Raw genomic sequence first — 12,137 nt, 5'->3', positions numbered from 1 at the left:
CCTAAACACCTTCTTTATGGAGTTTTCCTGTATTCCTTAGATGTTTACGCATTGTTTCATGAGAAATATGAAATTTCAAGCTCATTTCACGAGTGTGTTGCCTTGGGTTAGACTCAACAAGCGTCTTCAGAACATCAATATCAATTCCAACATGTAGGCTCCTGCTATAACAGTTTTTAAGGCTAAAGTCACCTGAATGAAATTTGCTGAACCATCTTTGAGACTTACAATTGTTAAAAACATTTCCATAAACTTCTTTGCTATTCTTTGTGGCTACAGAGGCATTGTTTCCCCTTCTTGTATTCAAACTGCATAACATGCTGAATGTGTGTGTCATTGTGTGCCATCGCTATTAGGGATTAGAGTATACTAAACTGGACACATTATATAGGCTACACTAAAGTGATGTTTAGGTGGTTCATTCAACTATTGTATGTGATGTGCATTTTTTGGGGGGTGGTTAATGAAAGTGTTCCAATACACGACATTAATTTCTTGATGACCTAATAGTTTAATAAAATTTTGAATGTAAGACACTAAAACCTTGTGTCATGCACAGTAAAGGATACCTGGGGTGATAGGGTTAATGGCAATGGAAAACAAAATAATATGGATTAAGTTAGGGAAAGTACAGCCATTGTAAGAAAAGGCAGATGTCTTGTACCACATGAGACTCCACAAACACAAAACATAAATGGAAAAAGCCGTGTACTTACCCCAGGCAACAGTTCACGACATAACCAAGACAGTTACCAATTCGAAATGAGACCAACATGGTATGAGTTCACCAAGATGAAGCTTCCAGTCATACCTCTTTTTCAACTGTCACATAGCTCAAACAGCTAGAGAAAGAAATGGGAATTTATACTATTCCATAAAATGACAATTGCACTATTGAAACATTTGCTGGGAAACCATCTTTGCACAGTAGATGGATTGTGAAAAGGTGCAGGTAATGGTGGTATGCTTTGGACATGACAATCTTATGATGGAGCTGTTTGAAATGTAAGCTACACTACAGGGGTATTTTCAGAATATATGGTTATCATACAGAGCCTGACTGAAAATGATGACATGGACCGTATTGACATAGTAAGACTCCAAAATCATTTTTAAATCTCTTGACATTTGTCCATGAATATATTGAGCATTTGTTTTGAATAGTCTGTGTGCAGTGATTTTCATGTTAAAATTAAAAATACTTTTCTTCATCTCAAAAATCTCAGATTTTGTTTGTGTAATCTAAAACCTCCTAAATGCATTCCAAATGTTTTTTTTTCAGTAAAACTTTATAGTTTATCTGTTATTTTCTCTATCCTAGCTCAAAATGGGATTGGTCAATTCAACCAACCTTGTAACCACCAAAAGAAACATCGAAATAAACTTAAATTAACATTTTTCTCTTTCTAGAATGACTTCAAATTGTAACATGAAACTACATTTGTTTATCCTAAGTAGCTATAAACTCGTAACAATATACATCTATTTATAATTAAATTTTATTTTTGCTGCCCTTTGAACCATGTCTGACTACTATTCACACCATTATATGTTGTTAATCAATTAGGAAATGTGCAGCTCACATTACACTATCGAATTACCTTACCCACGAGCTATTGCGAGGTGCTCACGTGTGTGCCTCATGAAATATTTTTATAATATTATTCTTTTTTAGTTTACATAATCTAACTTTAACTAATCTAAAGAGATCCATATTTTTACATTTTAGTTACTTCCAAAACATACTTATCTCTGCCGACACTATAGCTATTTCTTTATCTCCAGGGTTTTCACTCTTTGCCCATCTAAGCATTGAAAACAATTGCTCCAGTCTTTTATACCCCACTCGAATGTCCTTGGCAAATTCTAATTTGCATATTTGTCAACCAACTTCAATGCACCCTATGTCTAGGTATTGTATATAATCACCTCATTCAGGTAATGTAATCACTTTTTCCTTGGCAAAGCATTCGCCACGGATTTATATAGACAAGAGTGTTGTGATCATTCACAATTTACATTGCAACTTTGAATGTGGTTTGCGTTACTGCGGTTATATCTTCATATATTTATAAATTACTTTAATAATAACAAAAAATGTACTGACAGGTATGAATTCCTGAATTAATGTTTCTATTACAAAGGCCATTCAGACCTCTCCACTTCCACCTCTGTTATCTACTATATGTCAATGACCAGGGGAAGGGTCATTCTCAGTCGAGGCTGTCTGTGATCTGATCCATTGGGAGTTGGACACATATTTGCAGAATGAGGGTGTCTTTCTGGGGGGTTCTGAGGCGGCTTTTGGAAATGACCCGGACCAGCTGGGGTGAATTTAAAATAATTTTTTTCAGCTCCTTCTTTTACTAGGTCGATCTCAACAGGGGATCATTTTTATCAGCTACCTCTATCCCCTTCAGTTGGTTACTTGAGTTTATGAGGTTTTGGGAGGCTCTCTATTGCATTTGACTCTACCCCTTCCTTGTCGGCAGCAAGGATGGCAAGTGAATACTTAATTTTCCTCCTCCTCCTGATATTGCTGTTTATGCTGGGACATTTGCCTCTCAGTTACACGATGGGATATCTATGACTGGTTCCCCATGTTTTATCGGAACAGCATGCTTTGGCTTATTACCACTAGGAGGAGGTATATTTAGATTCTCAACAATTGGACCCCCTTTTGGAGCTTTGTGGGTCTCGATTGGAACATGTGATCACTTGAAACAGATCACAATTTTCTCGGATTCATTTTACTCGAACAATTGTCCTCAGGTATTTATCTTTAACTTTTGTTGGAAGCCTATCAATTTTTTACCTCGGCAACTTGAGGAGGAGTTGGGAATTTTGCTGATGTTTACCTCAGTCAGATTGTCTTTTTCAGTTCTTTCTTTGGTTTCCTGGCTGGTTTGTGGTTGAGATTTATTGGATAGAGATTCTTTATTAAAAATGTTTGTTTATCATCTTCTGCCCTCGGGAGTTACGGAAAGCTTTTTTTCTCCATCCCAGGTTATTTGCTGGAGTTACAGAGATGTTAGAATCAAGATTTGGTTCAGTTTGTTTGCATTCTTCTTTATCGTCGTTGACTTTTCACCTTTCTGGGATTAATTTGGGAGTGTCAGCTCTTGGTTTTCCCGACCCACCCCCACCTTCGGTTCCTAGGTTTATTGGTTCCCATAATAGAGTCCATCTGTATTCTCGAGGATTTTCGGCTCGGAGGACCATCGACAACAGTGTCGGTGTCTATCCCTTGGGTTGGGGAGCAGTGAGACCACGTTTACATCACTTTCTAGTCATATGGAGTTCTTTCACCAAGGATTCATGGGTATTCCATGCTCTGAATTCAGGGTTGGTCATTCAATTTACATCACCTCCATATTTATCTGCACAACCTGTTGCCTTGTCACCTCCAACATATTTACGATAAGTGGAGCTTCATGGCTATAAGACATTTGTCAGTCAAAATGGCAGTAGTAGAGGGTTGATCCAGTTGTTATGGGATTTTATTTCCACTTATATGTGATGTTCTCAAGAAGACTGGAGATTGGCGTCAAATCATTGATTTGTCTTGACTTAATCAATTTTAGATTCTTCGTGAATTACTATGGAATCCTTTCTCAACCTATGATGTCACTTTGCACCAGAGCTCTGGATGACCAAGTTCGATGTTACTGATGCTTATCTCCATATTCCCGTAGCAGAATTTTTCCGGAAGTTTCTCAGATTTATGCACGTGGATCAGGTTCTGCAGTTCAAGGCTCTACTTTTTGGTCTTGCATCAGCACCTTACGACTTCTGCAGAGTTGTTAGAGTTTTTCTCATCTACATTCCATGGACCAATTCACAAACCATTATATAGATGACTGGATTCTTCTGGCACCATCCCATAAAGTAGCAGAACAAATTTTCAGACTCTCCTTTTAGAAGCCACAAAAGCAGGCTTCTTTATCAGACTGGAGAAATCTATGCTGACACCAATGCAATATCTCATCCATCTGGGTGTGTTATTTTTAATACACTTTAAGTTGTGCCCAACCAACCCCTATCAGGCTTCAAACAAATGGAAAGAGCTTATACATATGTCTCCTTCTTCTACTGCATGGATGATTCTTTCTCTGTTGGAGATGTGGGCATCCATCGAGCCTCTCATTTATTTGGGATGAGTTTATATGAGGTCCCTTCAGTAATAACTGCACAGTCATTGAATCATGCTTTCTGATCCTTTGGATCATCCTGTGTCATTACTCAGGTGCAATATTGTTGATTGTGAATGGTGGTTGGATTGGAACAACATTACTATTGGGGGTATCCATTCCACTGGTTGAATTGCCCTCTTTAGGACATTGTGCGGTCTGGTATGTGGATTACTCCTAATACTTTCCTATTTCATTGTTTACATGATCTGGCAGTTTCCTCTTCTAAGGGTTTTTGACTAACCACTGGAGCTAATTTAACCACATTTATTAGATATTCACCAGAGGTGAGTATTTTCCTTAATCACATACTCTTATTTTTCATTGGATCCCACTCTGTGGTGAGTGTTGCCCAGGCTGGTTTGCTTTCTCTTTTCAATTCCACACTAGCAACCAATTTCACTATAATTATTACAGGTTGCAACAGACTCTGTCAAAATGGGGTGTTCCATAAGACCATCTAGGCACGTAACGGATGGTATTTATCTTATTATCATGGACTATCATGAGTAAAGTTAAAGGAGATCCTGCCCTTCCCTACCGATCTTCAGGTTGAATAAATCAGGGTCAGTTTGCTTTTGAAAATGTAGGGAACAGTTTCCAGAGCACCACTTTTTCTCAGGGCTCCCAACACATATTACTCCTCCCGACTCTACTGGTGGAGCTTGGGAGTCCTTACCACTCCAGTTTCCAGTCACTGGAGTGGTGGACAGAGGCTTTTCATTCAGAGTGTTCGAGTGTGTTCCTCCACTCCTGGAGAAGAGAGTGCAGTTAGGGGCCCTCCTACTAGGGTCCCTGGATGTTTTTCTTAGATATCAGTAGGAGTGGCACCAACCTCTGTGAGAGCCTGCTCGTAATTCTGGTTTCGATTTGATATGAAGCTATCTGGTTGAGGGTGTATAGTCCTTCTCTTTGATCAATGTCCGTTTCACATATTGTTCATGGAAGGAGGTCCACTATCTCATCATAATTCCTAGGTCCTTGGTTGAGCACAGGTTCCATGTCCTCTCCATAATTCCAGGGGCAAGCGGAATACTCCTTGCCCGCCGACTTGATTGGTGAGTGAGGATGAATGTTCATAATTCCAGACTGGATTTGTTTGAGCAAGGCATACATGATCTTGTCATTGTGAGCCAGGGTGTTGCCTATTGGATTTCTTCAGGTGGAGAAGAAAGTTTGTCCACTTTGGTGTTGGTTACTTTCTTGTCATGATTCCGGCGGTGTGAAACGCATCACTGTATGGCTACAGGTTGGGATCCAATCAAAAGTCTGTATAACATTACAGTCCAATAGTCCAAGCCACTAATGTGGGATATAGGTATCATGACCCATTAATTCCAATCCTTAGTTTTGGAACCTCGGCTATCTGGTTGGGACTAGCCTATACTGATGAATACTCGTACTCTATTCCACCTTTGATATAAGATCTGAGTTCCTGGTGAAGAGCATACCAGTTCTGGATGTAGTGCAATTCCCCCAATCTTGTATCATCTTTATCTTGGTAAACTTCCGTTCTATATAAACTTTCTGTATGGTTCATGCCTGCACCTGCCCCTCCACCTTCTCAATTTGGGATTCTAGCTATAGTGTCAGTGGAGGTAAGTATTATTGGAAATACATCTATAATAAATAAAGAATAATAATGAAAATGAAGTAATAAAGTACTTACCTGAGTATTCTTTTTTTTTTTCAGCTATCGATGACACTTAAACCTACTTTTTTAATACTAATAGTAGTTGTGCATTAAATAATTTTTATGTAATTAAATAATGCACCAAAGTACATAAAATAATAACATGCAAAAAGCAGACAATTTCTTCTAATAATAACAATTTTTTGGGTTTCTAACTATGCAACAAGTCATTACAAATTCATCCAGCTAGCTGTTACAAAATCCTGAAAGAGAGGATGTGACAGGTGGGTGTGGCAGGAGGGGTCTGATTTGCTATTTGATGGCTCTGTAACTAAACAAAATGGAAGGTTATGAAAATTATGGTCTGTCTGAGAAATGACTATTTTATAGTGAGTAATTTATGTTTCATTTCATAGTTACTGGAGGGGTGGTGGATAAAATAGAGAAGAGAAGATACCTTGAGAAAATGTGTCGTGTATTATGCTAGGGGAAATTCAGAATTGTTTTAGATATTGGCTTATAGAATTAAGAACTTAAAACTTATATACTATTAAAATATAAATTATTAACTGAGATTTTATGCTTTTCTAATTGGTAAAACAAAAAAAATAGTTTAATAAAATATTGAATGTAAGACACTAAAGCCTTATGTAATGTGCAATAAAAGGATACCCATGGGGATAGGGTTAAAGGCCATGTTATCTTGTTTGTTAACTTGCATTCAAAATTTTATTGAACTACTATTTCATGTATTTATGTCAATAAACCCATGCTGAGAGAGTTAATGTACTCAACCCTTTGTATGAGCTGAATATTCCAGTGAAGATAAGCATGAATGAATTAATAATATATATATTAGTTTTAAAATTTCAAGTTAGTTTTTAGTCTTGAAGCTCCTCGCTGATTTTAACTGACTACATGTAAGGTCATATGGTGTGACACTACAGCATAAATATCATATAGGTTTATTCTCTGTTTAGGTACCTTAAATATATAATTTAATTGTGACTGAACTGTTTGTGAACATAAGTCCTTTCTGAAGATTGAATGATAACATGAAATTGTTTCAAGCAATTGTTTATTTGAACTTGTTGAGCAGAGCTGTCTATAGCTATCCTATATCTTTCAGTATCAAAAAGACACTTGATAGTCAGAAGTGAATGTAGTGTGGAGAGAAAGGTTTGTTTGCAGAGTATGCTTTATTTAGGAGAGATATATTCAAACTAAACTTAACAGACTAGCTCAAATATGGTAAAGTTCAGGTTCAAGATAGTTTTACTAGTGAAGAGCTATGTTTGAAATGTTTTTAGTTTTTTTTTTAAATGTTGAAATTCAAATATGCCTATAGTCTTACTGACTTTCTAAGTAGTTTTCATTCTATTCCTGATTTGGGTTTGGTATTTTGTTGTTGTTGTGTGTGTGTGTGTGTGTGTGTGTGTGTGTGTGTGTGTGTGTGTAGAGGTGGATCACAGTAAATTTCTAAACTCAATTGTATGTCTTTTAATGTTTTCTTTGGTGCAAATTTGAGCATTGATAGCTTCACTCACTTTGAAAGGGTGAAGAATGAATTTCTTAGATAACATCAGTGAATATATACATAGTTTTGTTATAAAGACTTTCAAAAGTACTGGAAAATATATTGCACATCAGCGTTAGATGACATTATAATGATCAAAAAGTCACTTCCTATCTTTTATGTAGAATTTTAATTGATACAAAGTACACTTTTGTTTTTATATTTTCGTATGTGTATCTAGGACTTTTTTTTTTTAAGGCTGAGATGTGGCATGTGGACATGGTTTCGAGGGAATATGGTCATGGTCCTATAATGGTGGATCAAGTAGAAATTGGCTACCAGGCATTTCAGGAACATCAGAAGGTTGGTGTATCACCTTAATTCTTTGATATAGGGTCAGTCAATATGACTGACCTCGTAACCACCAGCATTTCCATATCTCCATCCTTTTTTTATTTTTAAACATAATACATGTACCTCCATGGCATTTGGCAATCTACCAGTGAACATTGCCAGTATTTTACACATAGAAAATCAGATTTTTTAAGGAAGTATTTTTATTAAGGACCTGTCTATGAATATATAAAGTAAGTATTGACTGTTCTGAATGCAAAGTGATTTTTATGTTTAGATTAAAAATACTTCATCTGAAAATTTTCAAATTTCACTTCTATAGCAGTCTCCTACATAAATGTCAAATGTTTTTCTTCTCAGTAAAATTTTATATTTCATATGTTATATTCTCTATCCTAACACTATATGGACTTGGTTGATGCAACTGACTTTGTAACTGCCATAAAAGAATTTAAAAATAAATCTAAGTTACCTTTTTTCTTTATAGAATGACTGCAGATTCTAATAGAAAACTACAGTTGTTTATCCTAAATAGCTTAAGGCTTGTAACATTATACATCTGCTTATACTTAATTTTGTTATTTTATTGCCCTTTGAACCATGTCTAACTAAAAATCTGGCCATACAAGATGTAAAACACTTGGCAAATTTGCAGCTCAAATTATCATATTGAATGACATCATGTATGAAATACTCACTAGCATACATAATAAAGATTTTATTTTTAAATATTGCATTGTAGAACTAAGAACTTAAAACTTGTAAACTATTAAAATATGGATTATTAGCTAAGATTTTAGGCTATTCGAATTGGTATAACATAAACAAAAAGTAGTTTAAAACCTAGTGTCATGCGCAGTAAAGGATACCCGTGGTGATAGGGTTAATGGGTAAAAAGCATACATTTTTGATAACTTCAAACACTAACTGTATTGTATTGGTGTAAAATTTCAAATATATATTGTTCATACATGCTATTTGTTCTGGATATAATTGTTGTGAATTGCACCATTTTTGTTTCATACCCACACTCAACTGGGAACCTTCACATGCTCAGTTTTCTAGGACATTTCGAGAAATCCCTCAACTGGGCATGAAAGGGGCAGAGTCAGATGCCTCACTCTCCGTTGCCTCTCACTCATTCAATTGGTCACTTCACCTTGTTCCACGTACAGTCAAAATAAAGTCTGATCTTCTTCCTCGCATCAAATCCGTGATATAATCATATTCTGCAAAACTTTGTTTTTAAAAATTTTTTAAACTTTATTTATGTAAACATAAATTCTTTTATATTTTTTAGAAAATCATTTGAAATGCTGGCTGCCTCCAGTTCCAGTAAAGTGCAAAAGTCACCCAAACAGTTTCTGCTACATTTGTAGAAAGTATGTTAAAGTTTTGTGAAGGAAAAAGATCACACTCAAGAAAAATTTAGCTTATTACCACTATTTTGTATGTAAAATTGGTATTCAAGAAAAACACTGGGCTCCATATGTGTATGTTGTACAGTTTGCACATTTGGCTTGACACAGTGGCTGAATAAGAAGAGAGCAGGTATGCCATTTGCAGTTCCCATGATATGGTGTGAGCTGAAAGATCATCTGACTGACTGTTATTTTTGCATGATTACTGTTTCTGGACATTCAGGCAAAACTAAACAATACATTAAATATCCAGATAATGCATCTGCAATGAAACCAGTACCTCAGTGGGGATGGTCTTCCAGTGCCACATCCACAAGTGAATTAGAAACAGAAAAGGTATCCTGCAAAGAAGACAATGAATCATTTTCATCCTCTTCATCTAGTAATTCTATTCCTGTGGCACCACAACATAAACTGCCTCATCTGATCACACAAGAAGAGCTAAATGATCTGATTCATGACTTGTCTCTATCAAAGCAGCATGGAGAAGTTCTTGGCTTTTGTTTACAGCAAGGTAATTTATTAGCTCCAATTTACAGAAGCAGCCATAAAAGTCTTGCTTCTCACTAAAGCATGCAAAATACTTTGTGTTTCTGTATACAAATACTGAGGCACTAATGGAAGAATTAGGTACTGAATGTCATCCTCAAGAATGGAGACTTTTTATCGACTCATCTAAAGTTAGTCTGAAAACTGAACTTTTGCACAGTGGGAACACTAAGCCATTGACTCTGGTTGTTCATGCTGTGAACATGAAAGAAACTTATCAAAGCATGCAGATTATACTTGTGACTATCATATCTTACTTATATGTACCTAGGCAAGAGAGAGAGGACAAGATCAACAAACAGTGCTTCTGCTGTTTGATTTAATTGATAACGAATATTGAGTATCTATTTTAAAAATAACAATTGGGAGATTGTAGTTTCAAATGAACTCTTTCTATTGGTTATATAAATGTCAATGAAATAAGTACATGTTGTTTGAAATAACATGTCCATATAAAAAGCTGGGTGTGGCTACTGTCAAGAGTTGGGCAAGTTAATTTTTTTCTGATATCTGGTTGACTTGATGGAATTTGAACTAAGAATGCATAAACAGTGCTGTACCAGTAGATTCACTCTAGACATACATGTTTAGTGTATATGAGCTATTATTCAAGTAATAGAGACAAAACATTAAGATTTGCAATTGCTCATGTGTCACGTGGCAACAAAACTGAATTTTTAAGTATTTTTATGTAAAGGTTTCTTTTGAAATGAAGGAATTCAAACTTTTATAATATGAAACTTTGAATTATAACATATATATAATAATCCTAATTTCATAAGAATACATTGATAGTAAAGTTGTTTAATTAAATTTTGAATGTAACACAGTAAAACATCATTAATTGTGTAGAATGAAATTTAAAGAGTGTGGTTGAAGTGATAATGCTAATTCAATATATGGTAACCTAAATTAATTTAAGAATGTGAATAATATTATGGCATTGTGCCTAATTTATTATTTGATATTGGACCAACTGCTTAATGATTATACTACAGATTTCTTTTCACTAAAGGTAAAATTGAAAATATAGTCTGTGATGTAAAAGCCTAATGCATTTTTTGTCTTTGGACTGTATTTTCCTCTATTCAAGGCACATCAGTGCAGACTATATTTTTAATCTTACTTTTATATGTTATGGTATGGTTCACTATTAGTGGAGTGGTAAATAGCATGCAGATAAGGATAAGTATGTGTGTTAAAACAGTAGACTTTATGAATAAACATAATGGGTGGAGATTGGGAGTTAGTCTAGTTCAAATAACTTGGTTGGGTTTTTATATTTCTATAGTGATATAATTGGTCTACTGTACTACTGATATTAACTTATTAATTTCAGCCTTAACTGTTATAATGGGGCTGGAATGTCAGGAAGTATGGTTCCTTTACTTACCTCCCCAATGATAGGACCTTATTTTCGTTTTTCTATCATTTTACATTTCTTTTGAGAGTAGTCACCCTCCCACACCTGTCTGCAGGCATGAAAGGTGAAATAGATGTGTTACGTTGTGGGCTTGAGCACCCACATCTTCCTTCCTAACTTATTCTTTTTTTTTAACATATGAGACTTGCAAACAGAAATTAATACTAATAGACAGTATCCCCCACACACAGTGTGGGTCCTACTTTGTCAGTCACCTCCAAAACCCATGCACATCTTATATCTAATGTTATAGTCTGTACCTTGGTGATATTTTTGATATATGCAGAATTTTTGTTGTACAGGGTGTCCCTAAAGTCTGGTCACATAGGCAAAAATGCAGATTTTCAAGAAATGCAATTTTCAACAACATTTTATTCAATTGGAATATTAACAAATAACATCTTCAATATGATTTCCATCATTTGTGATGCAAAGGTTGATGCGTTTTGCAAGATTCACGTGAACTCGATGCAATAACTCCACATTGCCGTCGATTTTAGCACATTCACTCTTTATGCGTTCAATCAAGTTTGTTGCATCTGTGATTTTCATCGAGTACACCTTCTCCTTTAGCATACCCCAGAAAAAGAAGTCAAGGGGGCTAAGGTCTGGTGAACGAGGAGACCACTCCACATCACCACGTCTTCCAATCCAGTTAGGGAAATTGTCATTCAGCCAATCTCTTACCACCGTGGTGAAATGCAGGGGCGCAAGTCCTTCACCTAGTCTTTCAAGTTTGGGCAATAACTAGTCTCTCAACATGGCAAGATAAGTCTCACCAGTTACATATTCATTGAAGAAAAATGACCCCAACACATGAGCTTTCCACAAACCACACCATAATTTTTTGCGCTCCTTGCTGTTTGGAATGGTCCACCCAATACGGATTGCTTTGCGACCAGTATCGAACATTCTGTCTGTTAACCTCACCATTCACATAAAACAAAGCTTCAAATTTAATCTGTGGAGGTAAGAAAAAAAGATTACCTATGTGTCCAGACTTTAGGGACACCCTGTAGTTGTTAAAGCTTGATTTTGTGATGACAAAAAA

At 35.8% G+C, this 12,137-nt stretch overlaps 1 protein-coding gene across 1 annotated transcript in view; it reads left to right on the top strand.

Annotated features, from left to right (window-relative positions):
- The window catches only part of LOC106459210 (enhancer of mRNA-decapping protein 4-like), a 161,540-nt gene that overhangs the window by 40,681 nt on the left and 108,722 nt on the right, over positions 1-12,137 (top strand). Inside the window, exon 8 of the mRNA XM_022385655.1 lies at positions 7,598-7,702. Coding sequence (XP_022241363.1) covers positions 7,598-7,702 — 105 coding nt within the window. The remainder of the gene's footprint in view (positions 1-7,597; positions 7,703-12,137) is intronic.

Source organism: Limulus polyphemus, unplaced genomic scaffold, assembly GCF_000517525.1.
Source record: "Limulus polyphemus unplaced genomic scaffold, Limulus_polyphemus-2.1.2 Scaffold576, whole genome shotgun sequence".
NCBI classification, from domain to species: domain Eukaryota; kingdom Metazoa; phylum Arthropoda; class Merostomata; order Xiphosura; family Limulidae; genus Limulus; species Limulus polyphemus.
The sequence above is the reverse complement of the archived record's forward strand: the minus strand, read 5'-3'. Positions and strand labels throughout refer to the sequence as shown.